Source organism: Rattus rattus, chromosome 8, assembly GCF_011064425.1.
Source record: "Rattus rattus isolate New Zealand chromosome 8, Rrattus_CSIRO_v1, whole genome shotgun sequence".
Lineage (NCBI taxonomy): Eukaryota > Metazoa > Chordata > Mammalia > Rodentia > Muridae > Rattus > Rattus rattus.
This window is the reverse complement of record NC_046161.1, coordinates 94410859-94438314: the sequence shown is the minus strand read 5'-3', so window position 1 is coordinate 94438314 and position 27456 is coordinate 94410859. Positions and strand designations below refer to the sequence as shown.

General features: G+C 52.9%; 1 protein-coding gene across 1 annotated transcript in view; it reads right to left on the bottom strand.

Annotated features, from left to right (window-relative positions):
• Positions 1-26875, bottom strand: part of Rab6b (RAB6B, member RAS oncogene family) — a 66712-nt gene extending 39837 nt beyond the window's left edge. Inside the window, exon 1 of the mRNA XM_032910349.1 lies at positions 26461-26875. Coding sequence (XP_032766240.1) covers positions 26461-26530 — 70 coding nt within the window. The 5' untranslated portion in view covers positions 26531-26875. The remainder of the gene's footprint in view (positions 1-26460) is intronic.
• Between the last annotated feature and the right edge of the window lie 581 nt (positions 26876-27456).

The window sequence follows — 27456 nt, the reverse complement described above, 5'->3', positions numbered from 1 at the left end:
CAGTGGGGGCAGACTTTTCTCAGGTCTCTCAAGGTCAAGCCTATTCCCCACAGAGTGTGCCTGGCTGCCCAGTTCAATGCTGGGCCGTTAGCACCTCTAGATCCCACTGTGCAATTGACAAGAGGACCCCCGCCCCCGAATACTGTAACAACTGCAGGCTTACCCACACGTCCGTAAACTCCCTAAATGGGGCAGAAATGTCCCCAACTGAAAACTGCTAGTATGGTTGAGAAGCCAAGAGTCTCTTGGGAGACCCATAAATGCTGTTAATTTCCCAAACTGCAGGGGTTGGCTTCTGACACAACCCTGTGCAGGTCCCCTGGGACAGGACAGTGACAAGAATGCCAACTGTTGTACTTGGAGCCATCTGGGAGGGGAAGAAGGATAATAATAAAGGGACGTTTGTCAGGTCACTACGTGGAACTCTTCTCTCCTCTGTCCCACCAGGACTCAGCCTCAGACCAGAGAGGTCCAAAAGGAGCTGCAGGAGATAAGCATCCCTGACAGGGAAGGCAAAGGTCCCTAACGCCCTGTCTACTGTCCAGCAGGCCATCCCCAGGCTGGGACTAGTGGGATGGCTTGTCACTGCCTGGGCAGGGCAGGTCAACCCAATGGGATCTACGGACTTTGCTGGGTCTGAGTCTGCTGTGCACAGCATGTAACAGACAAGTGCAACCGCTCCTGACAGCTAATGTGGCCAAAGAGAGGCAGCCACCAGCCAAAAGACCCCAAGTCTGACCCGGCTGAGGTGAAACCCCACTGGGGCACTTATTAGCCGTGTCACCTTGAGGTGGTCACAACTCTTCTGCACCTCAGTTCCTCTTTATACCATAACAAACATGACAGAGAATGTCAATTGGTAAGAAGGTCATAATATGAACGGAGCACAGGAAACACTAAAGAGCAAGAGGCGTCAGGTCACTTAGGATAGCCGAGGTAATTTCCAGAATGGCATACGACGGGAGAAAAACAAAACCAAAACCACTAACACCAAGGCTGTGCTTGTCTTGGGGTGGGCACACAATATGCTTGGATTGGAACTGGGGGTGGGGGTGTAACAGGAGTATCTTTGTTTTCCCTAAGCCCCCTCACTCTACCTGAGCCTGTATTAATGAGGTGGTGATTCCCTAGGTGGCCTCAGGGTGGGGCTGTCAGCTCTAAGACCAGAGGTCCCAGACCTAAGACCAGACCTGGGTCCCAGAGTCAGTCCAACCTCCAGGGAAGGAAGGCTGGAGACTTAGCTCCATCACAGGGACAACACTCAACAGCTCTGTCTGTTGACGAAACCCCAGTGAGAATTCCAGACAGCCAGGCCCTACAGAGAGCCTCCTGGGTGGTGAACACACAGATATGCCTTGAGGGTGGACAGGCTGTGATTCTGTGAGGAGGGGGCACAGCCATACTGCATGGGAACTCACTGACTGGTGAGGCTGGCTAGCTCCAGCCTGTCCCCGCTTCCCCCCACCCCCCACTCCAGAGCTGTGATTACAGAAGTGCAGCATCACCACACCCAGCTTCTAATGTGGCTGCTGGGGAGTCAAACTCAGGTCTTCATGATCGAACGGCAAGCGACCAACTGAGCTAGCTCTCCACTGCTAAATCCCCAACCCCCCACCACCACTGCAATCTTAAGGAGGGAGCTTTCGGAGTTTCTGTTCTGAACCTAAGGGGCACCGGGACCCCCTGGATTTAGAAATAGTTGGTCAGAAGTATAGGTGTCTTGGGGACCCCCCAACATTTTCCAGCTTCTCTACTTGGAGACAGTTCCCCACATCCAGGCACCCTTCATTCTTCTCGTCCTCGCGCTCCCCAGAACATGTCCCTGCTCTTTATTTCTGATCAATCTGTTTCTCTGCGGCCCCACATTGGCCAAGTTTGGAACTGCGGGGTCTCTGCCCTGAGCCTGGCTTCTGAGGCTCAACAGTCTGCAGGGGACTGGACGGCCGTGCCCTGGACAGAAAGCCTGAAAAAGCTACCAGGACACCAGGAACTGCAGGAAAAGTCACGCTCCACGGCTGTGGAACCTCCAGGAGGCCTGCGCCGAGTATAAGGCATTATGTTCACTCACATTGGCCTCCGCCATGGCATGGCAGGAAAAGCCCCTTTGCGCATGCTTGGGGAGTTCTCTGCCAACTTCACCTCATCCCCAAAAGCAGAAGAAGGTCCTTCCCTGCCCCTTTCTTGCCCTCTACCACAGCCCTGGGTACAAGCTGGGATCTGGAAGTAGGTCATGGCAAGGGTGGGGGGCAGGGTGCTGAGAGGGATGGCCGGGGTCAGCACGCAGCAGGACGGGAAGTGGGAGGAGGGGCGAGAAATGCTGGTGAACCTCAGCCTTGAATCCCTGCAGGAACCCTTCAGAGAGGCAGCCTTCCATCAGCTCTACCCTCAAGGTCACCCTGGCGCACCGCCGACCAGCTCAGGACACACTGCAGCACAGCAGGGCAGGACTTTATTAGAAACAAGCAGGAGAACCATTACTGAGCTCTCTTTACTCTCAGCAACGCCGGCCACCTCCCGGGGGTGGGGGTGGGGACAGTCCCACGTGACTAGACAGGGAGGTGCATTCTTCTTTTGGCCAAATGAAGGTGAGAAAGTTCACTCTGCAGCACTGACCAGGAGCCTCCAGGAAGGAAATACCCGTGGGCCTCTACCTACACCAGGCAGGGGATTTGGCACCCAGGTTTCCTCAGGAATCCATGCTATGTATGCATTAAGATACCCAAGGTCAAGTTCCCTCCCTCCCTCCACCTCCGATGTCTATTTTATCTCGCCCTGGAACCCTCCTTGCTACTTAGCTTCTCAGGATCTGTGGACTGTAGCATGAATATCCTGTATTCATGGCTAATATCCATTTATAAGCAAGTACGGACCATACATCTTTCTGGGCCTGGGTTACCTCGCTCAGGATGATATTTTCACTTTCCTGCAAATTTCAGGATGTCTCTGTTTTTAATAGCTGAGCCTCAGGGGGAGAGGATGCGCTTATCCCTGTTGCAACTTGATGCAGCCATTGTGGGTTGGTACCCATGGAGGGGGGCTTCCTCTTTTCTGAGAAGGGGAGGGGCTAGTGGGGGAGGGGGTTGTGAGGATGGGACTGGGAGGAGAGGAGGGAGGGGGGCTGGGATCAGGATATAAAGTTAATTAATTATAATTAATTAATGAAAAGAAAAAAGATGCCCAAGGTCTCACAGTGAAGAAGCAGTGAAGGAGTATAGATCTGCCTCCTGTAGAGAGGTCTGGCAAGTAGCAGACCCTGGGGTCTGTCAGCAAAGCTGCCGGTGGGAGGGTAGGGTGGGCAGCAAGACCCCAGGCTGTGGGGAGGGTAAGCAAATTCAGAATCCGGGGAGAAAATGTCCATGAAGAAAATGGGGGAGTGGGCCAGGTTATCATGGGGACCTATGTGGAGGCCCCTCAATCCTAACACTGCCCCCCCCCAATAATGGAACCAGTGTGTGAAGAAAACATTGTTCCCACGAGGGGACATTGGAAGCTCCATGAGGCTGCAGGGTCGATTCAAACAAAAACTCATCTTTGGGGCTGGATGTGGAGAGAGCTACAAGGGCAGATGGGAAGAAGGCTAGGCTGCCAAGGGTGTGGCGGCCATCTCTGAAGCTTCTACGGAAGTGAGAGCTCCAGCAGAGTCTTGAGCAGAAGGCTATGGGTGTACCCAGGGATGGCAGTGCAACCTTCCCACCACAGGGACTGCTCCCCATGCCAAACGCCCTCACAATGCAAGCCTGGTACTCCATCAGGGGCTGGGGCTGGAGGATCCTATTCTGGTGACAGAAAAGGTTCTATGTGTCACCAAGGGAGAAAGGACAGGTCACCTGCCTGGAGTGTGCCCTTGTCTTGACACCGTAAGACTGGGCTCTCAGGTTTTTGGAGAGCCCACACTGGCCCACTTTGGGTGAGATCACTCTGGTGCTCATGTGACAAGAAACTGAGACATCCCCCACCCCAAGTCCCCTGTGAGTGAGTGAGCCTTCTCATTCCAAGGACTCTAGCATTTACAATGCTGTGGGCCCAGAACCACCCCATTGTGTCCTGCTCCAGTTCTGAACCTGAGAGAAACAGGTGAATATCCTCTTTTGCCTCGGGCAGCTGAGTTTTGGGTGGTTTAATCCAAAGTACACAGAGACAGTTCTGAGCTTTTAAAAGGAACTCTGGGAGATGCCACCCAGGATGTGGGGCTGAAGTCTGGTGGGGATGGAAGGATGCAGTGGTGGGCGATTGATATAATATAGGAGGTGACAGGACCCCATGGCAGGCCAGAGTCAAGTGAGAGCCCAGGATGCCTCCAGTCCCCTGGCTTTGTGACCAGCAGATGATGGAGCCATCCCCGGAGTCCCAGCAAACTAGGCTGGATCAGGTAACGAGTTCAGATTCTGAGGGCCATGGAATTATAACAATGACCAGACCAGGACACACCGATTTCAGGAAGTAAATATTAAAGCAATCAGTCAATTTCATGAGCAAAAGGGCCTATGCATATTTTCCACAAAACTTTATTTTCTTCGAACTCTCTCCTGTGCTGCCGGACAAGGATCATGCACACCCACAGGCTGTGAGGCGCTCGCTTCCACACACCATGGCAACACTGCCAACTGCTGGAAAGACTGAACGCTGACCCTTGCTGGTCCGCTACCAGTACCTGCCTGTCTGTTTCCTTGGGGTCCATGCACCCCACTGGCTTCCCACAGGCTTTGGGACCCAACCCGGCACAAGTTCTAGTCAGACCGACTTGGGCAGGTTCTGGCGGTTTCTAAACAGATGCAGAAGACAGTGAGGTTTCAGCACTCACTGGCCCTCTACTGGGTGCCAACTCTGCCAGGTTCACTCTGTGAACCAAGTTCACAGTGAGAGCACTCTCCAGAGGCAGCCCTGTCTGGCCATGTGGAGCTAGGCCCCGCCCTGAACACCTGAAAGGCCAAGCTCCAGGGAGGGGCTGCAGTGTGGCCCTGCTGTTGACACAAGCCTCTTTGAGGGGAGCTGACACCTGGTTTGGTGTGGAGTGGTGACGGTCTGAGGGCTGGGTGATGGGGCTACCCTTCACCTCATGTCATCCACCCACACCGCTCCATGAGTGGCATGCCCGAGTCAGTACCCGTGAGGACTCTGGGTGTGGCTTGGGCCTGGCTCACAGGATGAGAGCTGAATAGATGGGGAGTTCCAGATTCACATCCTGCTGCTGTCTCATTTTGTGAAGGACACACTTCCCCTCCCTCTCCTTCTCTCCAGAGTGGGTGTGAATGCGGGTGGAGAGACCACACTTAGGGCCAGGGAGTGAGACAGAGTATGAGAAATCGTTGCAGACTTGATGGAGGGTCCGCCAAGGCCTGGCCAAAGCTGCACCCCCTACAGAGAGCCTTGGCCTGCGGCCTGCTCTCAGCTCAAGTTCACATTCCTGTCCCTAACTGCTCTGTGGCACTGCTGGACAGAGATGCAAATCAGCCTAGTCCTCCTGATGGTCTGGACGGAGCTCACTCACATCCTGGGCCTGAAATGGACGGAGGACAAGCCTTCCTGACCCTGTGTCCCTGTGTCATAGCACCCCCAAAAGATGCCTCCACCTTCCCCCCAAAGCTCTGCACACCCAGGCACGCTGTAACCGGCCCGGCTGCGCTGCGGAGGGCAGGACACGCAGGCCCTAGGAGGAGGACGGGAACTGAGGAAGACACCAGCTACCTTTGTGTGAGTCTTGTTTCCTTTTGTTCTGGGTTAAAGAAACAGAAAACCCAGCCCCCTCAGACTGGGAAAGGCAAATGTGCCTGAGGCCAGGCTTCCCCTCCACTCTCTGCTCTGCCACCCGGTGCTCAAAGCAGCTTTGACAGCTCCCACCTGAGCCCTCAGGGCCCAGCTGGCTCACTGTAGGCTAAATGCAGAAACAGGTGAAAAAAAAAAAATCCCATTCCAAACCTTCCCCCAACAGACTCAGACAGTAATTAAGAAGTACGCAGAGCTCTTCATTGGACACTTTAATTAAGTATGTTAATTCCCTCTGCCAGAGGATGCTCATCTGCCTGGCCTCACTCAGGGGCCAGTAAAGATTGAAGTGGGGAGGGGGGCAGGAAGAAGAGGAGGCTGAGGGCAGCAAGGCATGAGGCAGGCTTGTGTGGACCAAGCCCTTCTGTACCAACCTGGGCTGACCGTGCCTGACCCTCTGGCCTTCTTACCAAGTGTTCCTGCCTCACAGCCCCCCACAATCCTCCACAGTCCACCCCACCCCCACAGCCCTACTTCCTCTAAGCCTGTCCTGACTCAGATGTACAGTGCTGCTTCATTTCCACCCTTCGCGCTGGCTGGAAAAGTAGGAATCCTGGCCTACAGAAGGGAGTTCTGCCCTCCACCCCCATGTGGCCCTGACTGGCTGTAGACCTTGGAGCCATTGCAGCTCCCTGAGGAGCACGGACCTTCCGTGAGAGCAAGAAAGAGCAGGATTGGGGGATCCAAAGAAATCGTAGCAACACAGAAGTCTACACATCGGGGCTGGAGAGATGGCTTCCTGGTTAAGAACACTTCCTGCTCTTGTAGAGGTCTAGAGTTCAGTTCCCAGCACCCATGTCTGGTGGCTCACAACTACCGTTAAGTCCAGTTCCAGCTCCAGGGGGATCTGATACCTCTGGCCTTCTTGGACACAACATACACATAATTTTAATAGTGATGATCATGAATTAAAAATAAAATGCTGTAAAATAAAAAAGAAGCCCACACTTCAACCAGGTAGACAGGATGAGGAGAAACCAGAAGGGGGGAATAAAAGTTCCTTCTTCCCCATGAAATCTAACACTACAGGTAACGCACTTCACATGCAGGAGTCTCAGGCATGCAACATGGTCAGCCTTCAGACACCTTCATCAAAGCCCTGAGCCTATCAGTGACATAAGGGATTGCTAGGCCTTCACGTGGCCATCAGACAGGGCACTGGGAGGCCCAGCCTCAGTTTCCCTTTCTACACACACACTCTCGGCTGTCCTCCTGCTTCTTTTCCAGTGGCTCTCCTTCAGCAGAAAGTTAATTAGAGGGAAGGGCTGATCTAGGTGACACCCCTCCAAAGGTGCCCAGCCAGGGCCTCCAGCTGCCCAGAGGGAGGGCTCTGCCACCTTCCTGCTGTATACGCGTCCGTGTGTTCTCCAACTGCCTTTCTCTCTCCAGCTCCTGGTGTACGGAGGCATGGCTGAGAAGTCGATGTTATAAATAGTTATGATATACAAGGTGATGCTTTGATAGAACTCCCTCTCTATATACGTACGTATGCAGTGATATGGTAATTAGTCCAGCTAATGTATTCGACACCTCACAGCTCCCTTTCTGGCATATGTATGTGTATGCCTGTGGTGTATGTGTGCGTGCATGCATATGTATGTGCACATCTTCCTGTGTGGGCACATGTGCATGTGCATGTGTGCGTGCATGCATATGTGTGCGCGTGCACAGTCCTGCACATGTGCACGCACACGACACCCCGAGGTCAGATATCCCCTTTGATTTCGTTCCACCTTCTACACTGAAGCAGGGATTCTCACTTGAACCAGAGTTCTCTGACTCAGCTGGTCTATCTAGCCAGCTTGCTCCAAAGATGATCTCCTAAGTGCTATGGTTGCTGGTGGCATTTATGTGGGTGCTGGGGACCAGAGCATCAATCCTTACACTTGCGAAGCAGGTGCTTTACCCACCAAGCCATCTCCCCAGCCCCACCGAAGCCTTGTTTTGTAATGACAACACCAGACACACGAAAAGACGCAGTCACGTGGTCTCATGTATGTTCAATCTACGAAAGTAGAGGGCAAAGACCTGCGGGTGGCTGCTGGAGCACGGGGTGGGGGTGGGGCACGGGGGCGGGGGAGAATGAGGGGATGTCAGTCAAAGGTACAAACTTGGGGTTATAAGGTGAGGGCTGGAGACCCAGTATCCAGCAGGGTGAGTAGAGCCCACAGACGACTATGCAGTACCTCACATTTCCCGAGTCTGTTCTCTGCTCTCCAAAGCCTTCTGGGAGTTTGCACATTAGTCTTGCTTCTATCCCTCCTTCCCAACAGCCTCAAGAGATTTCTGACTAAATCATCCCTGCCCTAACAGAGACGTCTTCTTCTCTCTATATCCTTGGGGCGTTTGTCCTGGCCAGCACCACTGTGAGAATGAATGATTTGGAGTACATCAGCCACAGGAGTATCCCATTCCTTAACCCTAAGACACGATAAAACAAACCAACGCCAACCTCAGGCCAGGATCAGGAAGCAGTCTGGAGCTCTGACTGAGGCTTTCTCAGCTCAAGGTCAGGGAATGGCATGGAGCCCCTGCCCCAACTTCTACCACCTGAAGTCATGAGGGCCTATGGGACGGTAGTAGGTACAGGGCTCAGTTACTGGAAGACATAGGCAACAAGAGGGAAGGGGGGCATCACACAGTCAAGGGCTGAAGAAGGGAAACCATGAACTAGAAATACAGAAGAAGCTTGAAGGTGCCTCTGCAGCACAAGGCCTCAGGGAACTGAAACAGACACTGTGTCCCAGAACAGACATTTGGGACGGCAGTCGGGAACTGAGAAAGGCACTGTTCACGGGAGAGATGGGTTCACTGATAGAACAGTGACCTGCTCAATCATCAAGAACCAGCCAGGACTAGTACCCAGAGCTGCCTATCAGATGATGGAGGCCTGAGGGGGCAACACGACCAACAAGTTTGCCAGCGTGCCCAGGAGCACGTCTTGGGGTTGTCTCGGCTCATTGGTGTTCCATTGAGGATGAGCCAAATGGTCTTTAAGATGAATCTACTTTAATACACGGTAGGATGGACGTTCTAGAAGGACTCCTTTACTGCTGTGGGCAAAATCCTCTTAGCCTGGGGCTTCATAACCTTAGTCATGTTCCGCTTTGCCTTATCCAGCTCAGAGCCCTGAAGCCAGAGTATGGAGCGGAAGACTGTGGTGGGAGGGCAGAGGGGCACTGGGGTAGCATGACCAACAAGGGGGTAACAGATGTGTTACTGGCTCAGGACCACTCTGTGCTGGGAGTATCTGCCCTTATTTAATTCCTTAGATAATTCCTTCCCTATGCCAAAAAGACTTTGCAACTCTTGAAAATAAAATCGGACATTGAATTGTTGAAGACGGTGTCAAGGTATGGTACTTTCTTATTAATAAAAGTGAGCAGCTTCCCAATCCCTGCTGATGTCCACTGCTTGGGAAAGCTCCACCTTGCCTCTCCAATAGAGAAGCCCCACTTTGCAACACCCAGCCTTCTCCCTTCTGATACTCACACAAGACCAGATTACCAGAGGGCTGGGGTGAACCTAGTGAGAAGGACTCACTGCAGGTAACCAAAACAAAGACACTGTGTCCCAGAACAAACAACCTGGAGTGTACATCCAGAGGCGGCCGCCCTGGAGTATGGGCATCTGCTGGTACCCAGCACTGGAACTGTGTCTACCCGAGACTCCGGCTACTGCTCCATCTGCGTCTCTGGCCTTCCACTCTGAACTTTTCAATCACAATCACACCTCCGGTGCTCAAGCCAGCCGGATGGTGAGACACCGGGTCTCTTGTTTATAAATTCAGGAAGGCAGAGGGTAGGTCAGTAAAAAGAGAACACACAAGCAAAGTTTGTTTATCAAAATACATCTTGCCACAGTTTCCCCCGAAGCGTCTCATCTTCTCTGGCAGCCAAAGCTGAAAAAACACAGCGGGACCAGCTGCTGATTTAGATGAGGCTATGAGATGGACTCCAAAAGAATTTTACAAAAGGGTCTGGAGTGCGGAAATTGTATAGCCACTCAAAGGACCAGTCTGAACTCACACAATTAACCGCAGGCCATCGCTACTGAAACCAAGGCTGACGATGAGACCAAGTTGGTGTTCAGAGGGACAGCTCAGGTTAGTGTCCCAACAAACAACTGAAGACGTGCGAAACCCAAGATCTGGTGCCTTTAGCTTCTGGTCAGGTTGTAGTAGCAAAGACCAGACACATCTCATCCTAATGACAGACAAAATATAGGAAGACTGCCATTCTTCTCAGTAATGGTGGTCCCAGAGAGACATGAAACGGACTCTCTCTCGCACGTCTCAAACTGAGCACTTAGAAGCCAGTGTGTAGTTCACAATAACACCTAGTTCACAATATCTGATATCCAATTTAAAAAGAAAATCAGCAGGAGAGGTTTCTTAGATACTAAGAACATGGTCGGTCGGTCTGTCTGTCTATCTATTTATCTATCTATCTATCTACCACCATCTATCTATCTATCTATCTATCTATCTATCTATCTATCTATCTATCTATCTATCTATCTATTATATCATCTATCTATCTATCTATTCTATCTATCTATCTATCTATCTATCTATCTAATCTATCTATCTCCCTCTATATCTATCTATCTATCTATCTATCTATCTATCTATCTATCTATCTATCTATCAAAATACAAAAGCTAATAGAATTTATCACTAGCTGATCCTCAGGACATGAACTGTTACCAGAAATTCTTCAGGAATATGGGAAATGGCGATGGGTAGAAACACAGAGAGACAAGAGAATGATGGACAAACATGGGTGAATACCAAGATTTTTGCCATTTAAGTCACTTTGAAGGTAACTAAACAAAAATAACAACAAGCCTGAGAGGATGTGAGAAGAACCCTCATCACTCTGGAATGATACCGCAGGCACGTGGAAACCGCCTTTACCAAGAAACCTGGCTCCCCACTGGCCCCAGGAGGCAGCTAAAGCAGGAGAAAAGCCTTCACTCTCATGTCTTCCTCTTTGGCCTTAAACTTGGCATCAGAACTGAGTATCCTGGTGTCCTCCTTCAATCCCAACAGCCCTCGGGAGGCAGAGGCAGGCTGCTCTCTTACATGGTGAGACCCTGCTCCAACAAAGGTTCTGGTTCTGCTTAACTCTGCACATAGGCACGTCAGTTATTCAAGGGCTGTCTGTGCGAAAGACAGTAACTTATCTCACTCCCTTCAAGCATGCAGATAAAGCATCTTCCTTTCAACATTCTGTTCACCACACTCCACTCCCCCGCCCCAAAGTACCAGGAAGTAGCCACTCAGCTTTAAACCTGCCATCACCTGGATACCTTGTGGACAGAGTGCCTGCCTCCAGTGTCCCTTCCCTCAGAAGCCATTGTCTAAGGGAACTGGCCTGCCCACTAAGCGAGGACTTAGCCAGCTAGCAGAGCCAGAACTGATAAACTAATCACCCTGACCAGTTTAGCCAAGCCTGCTTACTTATGCAGGCCTCACTCCAATCGTCCTGTTTAAACCTGAAGCCTGAGTCACTTCCCAGAAGGACTGCAAAGGCTTAACGGAGGCCGCCTCCCAGCAGAGCTGTGCTGACTGACATCCTTCCTTGATGTATCACCGCCACCCCACCTGCCTTCTTTGGAGTGTCAGGGCCTTGACATGCTGGAACCTTCAGAGGCGAGCCTCTGGCCTAGGACTGCAGTCATTATGAGCAAGTGGCATCTTCGAGATATCAGCAGCCTCAGATTCTATTCCCAGAAAAAAACATTTAGGAATGGAAGTGAAATAAAGACCGACAGACGCTCAGATAGCCCACTGCTTGCAGAGCTGTGGTACGAGATAAGAAACTAAGGGCAGGAGAGGAGGCGGCTACGGATTCACACAGCCTCGTCACCCACACATAAGGACCGACAGGCCTGGGTTTTAATCGTGGATCTGCCTCTGGTCTGCTGTGTGATCTTATGTCAGTTACTACCCTCTCTGGGGCCCAGCTTCCTCAGATGTACAATGGGGAGAGAAATACCTATCTCACAAAAGTCTGAAGAATTGTGTGAGAGTAGTAAAAATGTAAAACTTGGGGGTCCTGGCTAAAAGGCAGATGGGAAGCAGCTTGGGTATTAGTTCTGCAACTTTTTTCATAAGCTTAAAAGTATGCTAAAATAAAACACAAAGGGGGAAATGATGTATTAATATATAATATATATGCTAACACATGCACAGACACAGACTCAGACACAGACACACACACAGAGAAGGAGAGGGGAGGGAGAGGGGAGGGGAGGGGGAGGGGAGGGGAGGGAGAGGGAGAGGGAGAGGGAGAGGGAGGGAGAGAGAGAGAGAGAGAGAGAGAGAGAGAGAGAGAGAGAGAGAGAGAGAGGCTCTCTCTGAGCTACCTGGTATAGAAATGGTGCATCCTGTCTGATTAAACAGATGTGCTGATGAATATAAAAAATTTAAATTTTTTCTCATATATTTTGATCTTTCTTTTTCCTTTTTTCTTAAGATTTTATTTATTTTATATATATGAGTACACTGTAGCTGTCTTCAGGCACCATCAGAAGAGGGCATCAGATCTCATTACAGATGGTTGTGAGCCACCATGTGGTTGCTGGGAATTGAACTCAGGACCTCTGGAAGAGCAGCCAGTGCTTTTAACCGCTGAGCCATCTCTCCAGCCCAAATGTAAACAGTTTAAGATTTTATTTTTAAGCAATGTTTTAAGAGCATGTGCGTGTGAGGGGCTATGTACTCAGAGTGAGTGCAGTACCTGAGGAGGACAGGAAAGGGTATCAGGACCCCCGGAGCCGGAATAGCAGGTGGTTAGAAGCCACCTGATGTGGGCGCTGGAAACCTAACCTGGGTCCTCTGAAAGTCATTCACTCTGTCAAGCACCGGGCATCTCCACAGCCCCTGGTGAATATGAAAATTCCCTAAGGAACATGAATATTACTGTACATCTATTCAAGCCTCATGGAAGAACAAAACTGATCTGGGTCAGAGGCTGCTGGGAGATCTTATCACAGGCTGACACTGATGTACGAATGTTTGAGACGTGTGTAGTGCACACACATACATGTGTATGCACATACATGGCCAATACAGGTCTGTGTGTAAATGCCTCGCTTTCTTGCTGTTGGGACCGATGATCAGAAACATCACCTTCAGGGTTTCTAAGACCCTCCCGAGACCATTGCTTCCCTCTGTAGGCTGAAGAACTACTCGAACCCCAGCCAACCTACCCAGGTCTGAATCCTTTCTGCCTCAGTGCAGTGCACACTCATGGCAACTTCAGAAAGCTATGGTGTCTTCCCTGTAGGGTCAAGTAAAGAGTTCTGAAAGCCAGACATGCTGGACTGGCAGGACCCCATCCACAGCACACATAGCAACCCTTGGCTTCCGGGGAGAGTCACACAGGAGTGGGCGAATGTGCTCCCATTCAATTGCTCTGAGGCTCAGCCAGCCCCTCCCAGCCAGCTGTGCCCATGCATCCCTGTGCTGCAGAGCTAGTCCATCTTGAATACAGCATGCTGTAGTGGAGGGAAAAATGACTGCCGTGTTCCCATTGCCCCTTTAGGAAGTTCCTGCCACTGCACTCTGACAGCTTATCTCACTGGATGCCTTGGCTCAGCCAGCCGTAATGTTGGCAAAGTAATGGGCACGTTCATCCTTTTCTTCCCAAGGCTGGTTGCTGTGGATGTTAAAAGTCTGAGTAATCCAGGGAAGGGGTGAGGTGACAAGATGGTGGTCAGAATACTTGAGAGGCACGGCTACGCTTCCTAAGTTGTCAGAGAGACTTGTAATGACCTGTAGCTCCCCAAATTAGGGTCATGATGTTTGACATGACGATGGGATAAAGCTTGCTCAGGAGTGTGGAAGGGACCTGATGACTGACGCTGGCAAACATCTTCCTAGAAATCTACTTCCTTCTCCAAGGGACTATGGGATGGGGTAGCATCACACCAAGGGGCAAACTGGGATGCTCTTAGTCTCCAAACAGGGGGCTGCTTCTGATGCTGGCTCTGTGGGCCTCTTCTCCTGTCCTCCTACAGACCCTCGCACAGCTGCTCAACATTCTGCTGGCCCAGGAGGAGATAGATGGAGGCTCAGCCCTGCTCCGCTCAAGCCCGCTATAAAGGGGAACACAAGAGCAAGAGAGAAACTTCTAGACCTCCCATTCAGCCAGTATCAACCATGATCCTGCTCCTCAGAAACCTGCATAGGGGCAGGTCTCCTGCTGAGGTACCTACCACGAGGAAGAAAAACTCACTTCAGACCTCAGGGCCCTGGGGCTGTGAGTGGACGAGGGCCATCTGGGATGCAGGAAGGACCGCTGTGTCTCCAGCTTTTGTGGAACTCAAATGGTTGCTGGCCAGGCACTAGACTGAATGGGGAACCAGGGAACCAGGGCAATGTTCAGAGTCTCCTCCCAACTCTGTAAGCTCTAGGTCTCTAAGGAGCCATTCCTAAAGGCAGCCCCATAATGTCCCAAACCACAGAAGACTCTGGAGCAGATACTGTCAGAGAGATGTGAAGCCAGAGGAAGGGGGTTTGGGGGAGGTCCTGTCTAGCAGGATACAGAACTAAAGCCACAACCAGGCACTGTCTCTTTCAATGCACAACTGACAGTCATCCTCAGAAGCCTGTCTAGCCAGGGCCACACGCAGGCACTGTCTCTTCCAAAGAACAACTGAAACCTACCCTCCGAACCTCTTCTTTTTACTCTTGGTCACCAAAGTGTCACCAGACCAGGAAGATGTCACCAGCTAAGGCCCACTGTAAACATGCAATGGGAAGTGTCAAGGGTCAGGAGAAAGGTTAGGGGACAATGAAGGCTGGTTCCTGGGTAGGCCATCAACCGAAGTGGCCTCAGAACACAAGGATATGGCAGAAGGCCCTACAGAATGTTCTAGCTCTGCATCTGACAGGAGACAGCTTCAGGAATCAAGGTTTATTTGGGAGCACATGAAGAAGACAAGGAGATCACGCATCAGGGGTTCACACGTGGGCCTGGGTGGCTGCTTGACTCAGAGTGGTCATGGGTCCCCCCTGAGAACTCCACTCCCTCTCTGATGAAGGCGTCTCCCCACCCTAAAATCTTCCCTCTGTATAAGCTGTTCATCGATGTGCACCAACTACCCTCGGTAACTGTCACAGTGGCTCAGAACAGTGAACTTTACCATCTCTCAGTCCCTGTGGGCTGGGAGTCCAGGCATGGGTGGAAGGGTCCTCTGCTTGGGGGCCTCACAAGACCACAAGCATGGTGTCTGCTGGACTGAATTTCTCGTCTGAAGTTAGAGTCCTCCTCCAAGGACATAAGACTGGAGTCACTTTCTTCTAAGAGACCAGCCACAGTTCCCAGCCTCTCTCTACACACACAGCATGGCAGCTTAATTCTCTGAGGCAATGAGGAATGGTTTTCTAATAGAAAAAGGAAGAAGGGCTGAGGAGATGGCTCAGTGGATAAAGGGCTTGCCACACAAACATGGGGATCTGAGTTCGGATCCCCAGCACCCGTGTGAAAAGCCATGGGTGGCCTATGAATCTTAGCACAGGAGGCAGAGGCAGAAGAATCCTCAGGGCTCACTGAACAGCTAATCTGCCCGTCCGTGAGCTCCAGGTTCATGGAGAGACCCTGTCTCAAAAGAATATGGTGGAGAGCAGGGGAAGACGACACTGGGCGTGGTCCTGGGGGAGTGGGGCTGGAGTGGGGAAAATAAGGGGCAGATATGATCAAAGTACACTGTATAAACACGTGAAGTTTTTAAAGAGTAAAAAAGAAATGAAACCGTCAAGGGACAAACTATCTTGTTACCTTTCCCAGTGACATGACTCAATTAAATGAGTGACCTCCCGCCACCTTTGCCATACTGTAGGGGTTAGCAGCAAGTCACAAGTCCCATCTGCACACAGGGGAAGGACATGAGACTCATGGTGACAGGCTCCCTTCCACTTCCCAAGCGGTTCCCTTTCCCCTCCTGCTGCTGTGGTCCCCTGAACAAGGTCTCCTAACCCTCAGACATTCTCCCAGCCTGCTGGGATGAGGGCAGAATGGAGGACTGCTCTGTAGGGTCTACTGGTCCAGGCACTGGTGCACCCTCTGCCCAGACCCCCACACCATACCTGGGCTCCCCAGACAGAAGACACCAGACCATGCCAGCTCTAGCATCTCCTCTGTCCCCAGAGATGGAGAAGGGCAGGGTTTTCCTGGCTCTACAGGTGGGGCTCTGGCATTTTCTGATGAGGGCAGGAAAGGATCAGGCCTGGAGGAGAGTGGCCCGGTGCCTTGTCAGGCCTCCTGCTCCTTGTGATCTGGGCAGTGGCCTGCAGTGTTATGGTAGGGTGTAGAGAAGGGGAAGGCAACCCAATGAGCCAGAATTCAGGACTTACAGGCTCTAGGGCTGCATGTAGGTTGTGCTGCAAGTTTAAAAATAATCTGAAAGCATTCCTAACAGTGGCCAGAGAAGTGCACATCTGCAGGGTCAAGCAGCAGCCCAGAGGGGTGGGGGTGGGGTGGGGGAGTGGGGGAGTGGGCTCAGCATCACCCCACTGCACAACATACACAGGGAGTGCTCAGGCAGTGGGGATGCTGGAAATCCTCCAGGGAGCACCAGGCAGAGTCTTCCTTTCCTCTGCTGTCCCACGGGGCTACAGTCCTCTTCCTGCCCTTCTCAGTCACAACATACTACGCCCAAGAACCAGCACCAGTTTGACAGACCCTCCAGTCTTTAACTGGGCTTTGTTCAGAACCCTGGGAATGGAGAGCACCATCAGAACGGCCAAGCATCCTGGTTCCGGAAGCCTCATCGGAAGCCAGCAAGCCCTTCGGGCTCGCCTAGGGTGGCTGCTGAACCTGGCTTGCTAGAGGCAGGAATCACGCTCTCCCTGACTCAGCACATCCTTGGTCTCTCTTCCCTCTGGTTACACCTGTGGCTCCCTCCTGGCTTGCTCACTGTACTGGACAGGAGGGGGAAAAAATGAGAAACGTGTTCTAAATGGCTCCATTGCTCTGCCCTGTGACCTACTTCCTGCTCATCCCACGGTCAAGGTGGAATGTTTCTCTTCGACTCTCAGAGTTAGCCAGAAGCTTATCTGCCTGTCCCTTTGGGACTTGGCTTTAGTGCACAGGTTACAGTTACAGCAATCTATCCCAGAACCAGGGATGGGTCTCCAGCTCCCACCCCTGCAGAGGAGGCTGGAACAGGTCAACGTTGTCCCTCTTTCTTCTGCTGGACACCAACACAGAGAGCCCTCACCCACCCTGACTGCAGAAATGACCTGGTGCTGTTCAAAGGGCCACGGATGTGACTATGAGATGCTGTCCTTGCAGATAAACCAACCAGGACTACGTCCATGCTGCCAAAGCTATACCAGGCGGTGTACCATTGCATTGGAAGACTTCCAAGGCAGGAAGGACAGAGAGCAAAGGTCATGGGTCATCAGAAAACCAGTTCCCATTTGATCCCAAAAAGCTGCTCTTTCTCCATTAGGGGTGAGTTCAAGAGTGGCCGTCCTCTGCCTCCACTCTGGCCCCTGGCTCTCAAAAACCTAGGCTTTTGGAGCAGCCGGTTCAAGATTAGGTTTCTGTCTCCAAGGCAGGGAATGGCACTGTCTCTTAATCTGTGCCGTGCAATCGAATCTCCTAATCTTAAAGGAGAGCAGCACAGGAGAAAGCAAAGGGAAGTGTGTGGCAAGGCCCCCCAGAAGAGGCAGAACGACAGGATACTGATCAGAGCCCGATCGTCACTGTGCATCAGATGCACGTCTGCCTGGGCAGTGGGCAGAGGGAAGTCTGTTAGGACCGCTGCAGGCTGGCACACCGGTGTCCCCGAGGTCAAAGCATCCAGAGGCCCAAGGCTACTATGGTGGCAGAGTAGATAGGGGAGCTCAAGATAGCTGGTTCTGGGACATTTGAGAGCATTTGAGGACATTTGGAGACGGATGGGAGTCCCTCCCTTATTCTCCCTTGTCTCTGCAGACCAAACTGAGAGAATAAACCCACGCAACTGAGTAGGCCAGAGAGCTAGGTAGAAGTTGGGCTTACACTTCCCCAAATGCCCTCTATCTGACCTAGTTCAGTCGCTCAGACCTTCAAATATGCCACACTCTGCCTTTGTCTCCTAATCCATGAGCATGGGCCTCCTCTGTCCAAGTCTCCAGGGGTCACCACTCTCTACAGGAAAGGCTGAGATACCAGTGTGGGAAGGCAAGGGAGGCCTCTTGGGCCTGGGTCTGCCATCTTCTGTAGGCTCAACTCTTACACCTGCTACTCTCCCACGCCTGCAGGGCACCAGGGTCCCAGCGGCCCTGAACCTGTTCGGTTCTTCAGGGGCCCTAAGTCCTCTACTGCCTTGGCTCAGCAGGGCCCTTTTGTCCCCTGCACCCCGTGCTTGCATGTGTTTTCTCACTCACCATAAACCCTATGAGAAGCTCCCCAGGACTTGTTCAAGCAGACCAGTCATAGCCTTGCTTCTGAATATAATGCTTCCTATTTCTAATGACACCTTCCCACTTACCTTAGGCCAAGTGCTGATCTGAACAGTCCACATCCCTCAAGTGGCATCTCGAGCAGCTTCTGCCCCTGTGGCCTGCCAGGGAGAAGGAAAGGCTCTTCCCGTGAGGGTGTGGGCAGCTCTCGAGTGGGGAAACTGCTGTGTCAGTGCTACCTGCTGCCTCTGGGGGTGATGAGCAGGGGCAAGCAAGCACTGAGACAGAGTCTCTTCCCTGCGGAGTGGTGCCTGCCTTTGGGCTCTGCTGGGCACACGGAAACCTCCACAGAGGAGGCCCATTCTCAGACCCTCCAGTTCTGCTGCTGTGCAATAGGACGTGCCAGCCCAAGGCCGTGGCGCGCAGCTTACCTGCAGAAATGCTTCATGCATCTCCACTCCTTCCCTGACAGCTGCAAGGTGAGGAGGGGGAGGGGGAGCCCCTGTCACGACTTTATTGACAAAGGCAGCTGGTACTTGAGCTTTAACTGCAAGCTGAGCGTTCACGCATTTGATCTTGGGTGAAATTCCAGCAAGGTCATGCCAGCGGAGGACGCGTGTGCACGGTCCTACTGCACCCCAAAACTACCCAGACAAGTGAAGGGTGTGAGCTGGGGCAGAAGCCCAGGACTCAGGCGGTCTGAGGAGTGATAGTCGGAGCAGAGCTTAGGCAGGGTCACTAACACCCACCTTGTTTCTGTCTCGCTCTCTCTCTCTCTCTCTCTCTCTCTCTCTCTCTCTCTCTCTCTCTCTCTCTAGCAGCGAGTACCCGAGAACCACCACGTTCCCTGCTGCCTTCACCTTAGGACACTCATATGTGGAAGAAGTGCCTTCTGGTGACAGGAAGTAGAGGATGGACCAGAACACACATCAGGAGAGCCTCTCTGCAGCACCTCGCACCGGTGGCATGCTCATCTCCCAGCAGAAGAGCCATTATAGGCCCGACATCTTTAGTGCCAGCGCTGAATTACAGAAGCACAGCAGGAGCTGCACCAGCCGAAGAAGCCACCCTACCCAGGAGCCTTGGGAGCCAAAGTGGAGCGGGGCGGGGGGACTCATTTAACAGGTGACAAATAACATCTGTGTTTCTAGGACACTGCAGCCCCATGAGCAGGACAAAGCCAAGCAGGGGTTAGTCCACAGCAAGTGGTTTGACAAACTGACACTCTTTTGACGGTTTTTCCCCTCGTTGGTGACCAGTTCCCAGCCACATGTCCCCAGTAGACGTAGGCTGAAGGCTGATTTCTATTGGTTTCCTCCAAACCATCCAAAGTAAGCAATTCTTACTTTGGGGAGGCAGACTACCTGCCACACAATGCCAGGACTGCCAGCCTCCTTCACGGAGACCCTGCCTGCCTCCTTCCAAAGGCCCGTCCTCCCTCTGCTTGGCTCCAACACCCTTCATGGTCAGCGGATCTACAGGGGGATCTACTGGATCCTCTTTAGCAAAGTGTTTGGCACAGATGTTCTCTGAGTCATTTATGTATGGCACACCCTGTGCTTATGAGACCTCAGTGTTCTTTTGTCTCTGCTCCTGGCCCTGACTTTGACAATGACCTGATCCAAAGGTCCAAATGCTTTGTGTGTGTGTGTGTGTGTGTGTGTGTGTGTGTGTGTGTGTGTGTGTGTGTGTGTGTGTGTGTGTGTGTGAAGGTGGCAGGGGTGGGGGAGACAACCTTGGGTCTCATTCCTCATGCTCTGCCTCTGCCTGTTTTTGAGACAGGGTCTCTCATTGTCCTGGAGGCTTGAAGCTCACCTCATAGATCAGGTTGGCTGGCTGGCGAGCCACAGGGATGCCCCTGCCTCTCCCAGTGCTGGGATTAAAAGTCATCTGCCACCATACTCTATTTTTATTCGAGTTGTGGGGATCAAACTCAGCTAGCTATTTATGTTTGCAAAGCAGGTACTCTCCTGACTCAGCTGTCCCCCAAGCCTTGGCACTCCAAATTCTAATTAGTTACACTCATGGTAGGCAGAACCAGCTCTCTCCAAGCCTCTGCCTCATGAACCGCAAAATAACAGTCAGTGCCTGTTTATCACAGAGTGACCAGGAAGTGCTCCTGGAGAGCCTGGGGCAGACAGACTTGAGGTTTACAGAGGAAGGACAATGGCAGCCAGCCTTTCTGTGTATTTCTCAGAGACCACTTTACAGAATCCATTCTGCTTTCAGGGCCACACTGTCACCTGTATCCTTCAGGACCCAGGCCTGTCCCTTGAGTATTTCACTCCCTGGATACGGTGCTAGGCCAAGGTATGTAGCCCCAGTTACCTGGGCTCCCACTGGTCTTGTTACCAAGAGAACAGGATAAATATGTTTTTCTTCTAAAAATAAACTACTTTATGGAAGTGATTTAAAAAGCATTCATGGCAACAAAAATTTTACTCTTTAAAATGATCGCTCAAGCAAAAGTTATAGAAATGATGAAGAAAATCTGACTTTTGAAGCCCAGACATATAATATAGACCTCCTTAGGAGTCCTGAGAAGAAAGCCAACACCGGCCTCTTCCCTGGTTCTAGAAACAAAGCGCCTGACATTCCCAGTCCCCTTGGGACTTCAAGTCCCCAGGCCCTGCCTGAAGCCCCGTCTCCCAGCAGCCTGTCTTTCTGGCTGGAACAAAAGAGCTGCCCATCTCAGGGCGTGTCTGGTCCTTCTCCCTGGCAACCTCCACCAAGAGTTCCTCCATCTTCTGCACAGTGAGAAACAACAAAGGACCACAGACAGACAGACAGACAGACAGACTGAACGAAAATGTCCAGAACAGTGGTAATTGTGTTTATGGATTTTGCTGTTCTACCTAACCTTTCAGCTCCCTTGACAGTTCTGCCCACCAATTTCTTTATAGAGACCAAGCAGCCCTGTGGTGCCAGGCAACAGCAGAAGGCACAGGGTGCGGGAGCTGGATGGGGAGAGCAGGGTGGAGGTAGCGTACATGCTACTTCTCTCAGGCCTGTCAAGGATGATCTGCAATGTCAGGGCAACACAGACTGATTTTTGGGGGTGCAGCACGGAAGAAAAGGACAGGAAGTTTTGTTCTCTTTTCAAATGATTTATGACCATTTGGGGATTACAAGGAACGACAGTCATATTATTTAAACACTGGTGATTACTCCAGGGCAGAACTATGACACTTCAGTTTCTTTTCTCTCTATGGTAAGTCCTCTTGCATTTATCTTTGGCACTAACGATGCCATTTTTCTCTTATGCTGCACACCGGTTAACCTTCAGTGGGTCCTTTAAGAGGCAGGAGGGATTTGGCATTAATCTGGCATGCATGAGGCCCTAGAGCCAATCCCTGGCACTCAGGATGTGGAGGAGAAGGAGGGCTCAAGGTTATAGTTACACAGGGAGATCAAATCCAGTGAGGCTTGTATAAGACCCTTGTCAATCTTCCGATCCCCTGACCTTCACCTAACCCCTCATGAAAAATAAGGCCGGAAACCTATTAAGTGGGGTTTTGATCCACTAGAGCTGCTACTGGCAAAGGATTGTGCAGTTATCTAAGTTCCTGTGGTAATATGACGTCATGCCTTCATAATCACTCTCCACCATGATGTCATCTGTTATGGGAGCCTCACCAGAACTGAGCCAACGCTAGCACCCTGTCCTCGACCCTCCAGAATGTGAGCTTTGTAAACCCGCTCTCCTTACAAAACTGGCCTGCCCTGGTTGTTTCATAATAGTAATGGAAAGCATACTGATAACCCCCATCTTACTGTGTATGCATTTCTGCACACCTTGTTAGACAGACAACACAAACAAGGGTTCTAGGTCTGCACCCAATGTCCAGAGTTCTCTCTCTTGTACTAGCACCCAGGGGAGGGGTGAGGGGAGAGAGAAGATTAGAAGGAAAGGGAAAGAAACGAGATGAGGCACAGGACAGCGTGGTGATTGAAGCCAGGTCTCCAAGAGATCTGCTCTGGTCTGCCCTGTCCCTTCCCACCTCTGGGAGTACAGAATCCCTCCCCCCATCTCTTCAGAGATATAAAGGGAGCTGGGAGAATCCTTTGAGAATCTCAGGTGCTTGGGCATAATGATGCAATTCTCTGGAAAAAAAAAAGACAAAAATACCAAAAACAACAACTCCCTGGTAAGAAGAACCTGGCCCGCGAAAGCACCAGGTGCCACGATGGGTGCTACAGGAAAGCCGCCTTGACTCCCTTCACTGTTAATGTGCTGACAGGCCACCAGCAAATCTCACACCTCAGAGACGTCATCATTTTCAAATCAGGATCTTCGGTGAACACACACAGCCCACAGATGGGAGCTGGGAGCAGAAGATGACTAAGGCACTCCTCTCAGCTTTGGTCATCCACTTAGGGTGCTGAAAACTCACCCTGAAGTCCTTAAAATTAAAACCCCCAGTTAACCGAGACAGAAGAGCGGTCACAGGACTGCGCATGACCAACTCTTGTTAATGCTCACTGAAAAACCAAAGCTGTGCCCATTTGACAAGCTGGAAGTTGAAAGGAGAGAAGCCTCTGGAAGGGACAGTGCGCCCGCCACCAAGCTAGTATGGGGCTGTGTGTGCCGGTGCATGGGGTGGCTGCGGGGAACAGGGCTCAGCCTGCCTGTGGACAGTTGCTCCTTAACCCTTAACTGAAGAGGAAGTGGAGGACGGTCTCTACCCGGTGCCAGCCATCCCTGAGAGCATCTGTTCTCAACCTGTGGTCGCAACCCCCTTGGGAATCATGTATCAGATAATCTGTACATCAGATATTTTCATTCCTCTTCAGAACAGTAGCAAAACTACAGTTATGAAGCAGCAACAAAATGCTTTTACGGTCGGGGGTCACCACGACACGAGGGACCGCGGTAGAGGTTTGTCGCATGAGGAAGGCTGAGAACCACTGCCTCAGAGTCACTCCTGACAGGTGTGTCTCCACCTATACCTTCTGCATAGCTGGGCAGAGGAGAGAGGAGATTCCCTGGAATTTATACCCACCCCTTGTACTCAGGCCTATAGAGACGGATGGCCTACTGCCTCAGTCCCGGAAAGCAGACAGTCCCTTGTGTCTGTCCACTTTTCCTTCCCTCCCTCCCTCTACACACACCAGGATGTGTCTGGTGAGGTCCAGATCCCCTCGGATGCTCCGATCACTTGGGAGAAAGATGGACACCGGGCAGGCCCACTCTCCCTCAGAGATGCTATGGAGTGTCCCTCAGCAGTCTGGTGTGCACCACCCACCCTCTTGTGTTCCCCCACCATTGCCATCGGTGTTAGGGTGAGTCGGGAAGACCCACACAGCTACCTGAGCACCAGCAGTGTTGCTGCATGGCCTTCCTATGCAAGGGAACACCTCACCCTCAGTCCACAGCCCCTGCGTAGGGTCCCACCCCATGGGAGGCAGGCACTGCTAGTCACACTACAGTCCACAGGCCAGATGACACGCCATTCACCATGCTGGCACGCTGCTCTCCTCCTGGCTGGAGGTGTGTTCCGGAGAGTGGGCACTCACGAGCTTCCTGTTCGAAGCAGTTCCCTGGTGCCTTTGAAAGCCTCACGCCTACCTATGATTGATTTCTCTGCTCCAGGGTTATCTTCTTCCTTACCCTGTATCAAGCCTGGCACCCCTCTTTGGAATCCAGCTGTCTCTGCCCACAAGCCGAGAGGGATGCTACCACGACGCTGGGATAGAGATCAGGAGAAGGCTGTGTCCTTCCAACCTCGTTTACTGCCTCCCTCCCCCATCACCATCAGCTGACTCGGCTCCTATAGGGAACCTTAGGCCTCAGATTTCAGTTGGCTCAAGTGCTCCAGCGTGGAAGGTGAGGGGTCTCTGAGGTCACATAGGAAGGGAGAGCTAGGGTAGGGTTTGGAGCAGGTGTCAGGAGCTTCCCTCCACAGCACAGACTGCGGAGGATGCTGGCGTGCAGAATCGAGGTAAGATGGAAGGGGCTACAGTCACGGCCCACCGGGCTCCGGGATACACACAACCTCTGCGACTCACAGACAGCAGAAGTTCTGTAAGCCGGAGGTAAACAATTCACTAAAGACACATCAAAGTGGAAGAAACTACTCAAGGGCTTCGGGCTGTCTGCCGTCAGGGACCAAAGTGGCCAGCAGTCAATCTCACTGATGGATTATGTTCCAAGGGCCCATGAACCCTGTCTAGAGACCAACTAGTCAAGCATTCCCGCCAGGTCACAACCAACTGTTCCTGAGCCCATTTATCCTCTCAAAGAGGTTCCAGACCTGGCTTCTCGCATTGAAGGTCATCCTATTTCCCAATGACATGCTAGTTAAAAATGGTAGATGGGAAAAGGGAAGTGTGGGTGCCTGCTCCCAAAGGGTTCACAACTCACAGTGGGTCTCTGGGCAAGCCCTTCCCACTACCTTCCCTCTCCACATGAGCATGTGAGGAAGGGTCGTCTCTCATTTCTGTGACTTCAGACCTGTAGGGGTTGGCAGAGCTCCCTGTGGGGGGGTTTCCACCCATCGGAACAGTTTCTAAGGGAGCCCGGAGTTTTCATTCAAACCCACCACATTTGATTCTTTATGGAACTGTGTTTTGATTTAGAATAAACAAATATTGTTTGAACTCCAGGCACTGGGGGAAACACGAAGTATAAGGGCTGCTTCTAGCCACCCATTATTCAGAGACAGAAACTGAGTGTCCAGGAGGCCTCAGATTAGATAAACAACCTCCACCCCAAGGCTGCTGGGCACCTGCAGGTTTCCTCCTAATGCTGAGGTGCTCCCAAATCCTTCCCACACAGCAAGGAACGAAGGTGTCCTTGGTGACACTGGGGTCTACAAAGCACAGGTAGTCAGATCCAGCTGGCTACCTAGCTGAGAGGGGTTTGATCTGAAATGTCCCAAACCCTGCTCTCCAGGACAGGCAACCACTTCTTCCACTCTGATCCCAACCCTCCATCTCAGGTACTTTCTGAGCATCGGCAGACAGGAGATGGCCATGTGACCTCCACAGCCCACACGTACACGTCATAGCTGCACTGTGCCTGGGCCCACCAGGTCCTCCCACAGCCTTCTTCCTCTTGGCCTCTAAACCAGCTAACAGAACTGGTTTACAGAGCTAGAGCCGGGGATCCCGCCCCCTAGGGATCCCCTTCTCCTCCAGCAGAAATGCTTAGAAGCCCAGCTTGTCTCTATAAACCCCTGGTTATGAGACTCCCGAGCCGAGGCTCTCAAGGAGCCACTCCTTCCTACAGGTATCAGAGGGGTCGCGGCTCTTCAATCTGGGCTTCCCACCTTGGACCAACCTAGGTTTCGGATATTGGAGACGGGAGACTCTTGGGCAGCAAAGAAACCCTTAGTCTCCCCCTCTGTAGGATCTGGCTGGCTGCCACGGTGACCTCCCCTCCCCCAAGAAGGGCGGTGAGCTGGGAGAGGGGGGTGGGAGAATCCACCGGCTTCACTGATGCTCTCTAGAGGGGGCAGGGAAGCCAGGCAGGGCGTGTCGCCTAGGCCTTTCTCTGCCCAGTGCCAAGCTCATAGATATGAGATGCTTCTGTACCATCCCCCAAGTCAACTGCTATGGGGAAAATCTTCACTCTCACGATCCACACCCCTGAGCCCCAAAGAGGCTAACGCATTAGTGAAGGACAGTGAGTCTAGAACCTTCTGCCCAGTCGGATGTAAGCCAGAGAAGCTAAGTGCCCTGTTCCCCTACCATTTGCACCCACTCTTTTCGAAAAGGGACAGGTATCTTGTTCCTCATTACCCAGCAGCAATCTGTTCCAGGGCTGGACGTGTCATTTCCCCAGGTTCCAAGCAGGGTCCGCAGGGAGCCCCTCGGGCTTAACCTTGGGGAGGGGGCAACCAGCTCCCAGCCCCACCTCATTCCCCCAAGAGAGAGAGGCTCCTGTCCCTTCGCCCACACCCTCGCGGGCACCCAGACACCTGCACAGTGCTCCGCAGCCTGTGCCGCAGTGCGAGCTAGTCAGCGAGCCTGCGAGCCCGGCGCCTAGAGCCGGCGAGCTAGCCGCCGCCCTCGGTCCTCCAGGACGCACCTGCACCGGGTACCGGTACCCACATCCCACACTCACCCTCATCCCCTGACCCCAGAGCCGCCTTCTTCCTTCCCCCTCCTGGTCTTCCACAGCCCGGCCCCGCCCGAGCCAGTCCCATCTCCCCATCTGCATCCCTCTCCTCTACCGGGGCGTGGAAGGGCCTTGGCGAGCCGGGGCTGGGAGGGTCCCTAGTGGGGTGGCTAAATGGGCGGCGTGGGGAAAAGACTCGGCTCCGAGCCGAGAGAATAAGCCGAGTACTCACCGCTCTGCTCCCCTAGGAAAACCAACTTGAATTTTCGCAGCGGGTTCCCAAAATCTCCCCCTGCGGACATGGTGCTGGCAGCTGGGGCCGGGCGAGGAGGAGGAGGAGGAGGAAGCGGCGAAGGAGCAGGGAGGGGAGAGGAGGAGGGCGAGGGGAGGCGGCGAGCGGTGCGGGAGCCGGAGGGGGAAGGGCTGGCTGCGCGCGCCCCTGACTCCCCAGCTGCGGCCGGGCCCCGGCCTGCGGCTGCGTGTCCGACGGCGGCGACGGCGGAAAGGGAGGAGGCGGGGTGCGCGGCGCAGCCCTGGGTGGCGCTGGCTGCACGGGCGACGGGCGCGCTGTGGACGCCCGAAGCTCGGCGCGGGCAGCGAGGCACGGGCGGAGCGGGGCGCAGGGACCGAGCTGGGCGGAGGAGCGCTCTCCGAGCAGCGCCACGCGCCCCCTCCCGCCCGCCTGCTCCGCCCGCGCCTGCGCTCTGCGCTCTCCCCAGCCTCTGATGTCATGCGGGGCCGGTGGGTTTGCGGGGCTTGGGGGGCGTGCGCCATCCAGCACCACCGCCCACCCCCGCTGGCAGCCCGCCCTGGAGAGCCACCTCCCCTTGCGCCTATGAGAGTTGTCCCCTTTGGAGCGGCTTGCTCTGGCCCACTGCTTGTCTCCCCCATCCTCCTAGGGGGAAAAAAAGGACAGGATGTGAGGGTAGGGGGACATTTGCTTCTGGTGTTTGACACCTAGATGCGTCTCAGACCCAGATGGCAGACAGTGCAGGAAGGTAGAAAAGGGCCAGTGTGTGGTGTGGTGGTGAGCAGGAAGATCTGGGGATACCTGGAGCAGATGTGGGATATGGCTCCTCTGTGGTCCCCGGTGGCCTCTAGCTCACCCTCCTATCTAGGCTCAGACTCTTCACGGGAAGGGGTCTGTGGTTGTCCCCCCGCAAAGCTGGCCAGTGGGAGAGAAGCCCTTACAGGATGTGCCTAGTTGGGTTTGAATCCTAATCTGCTC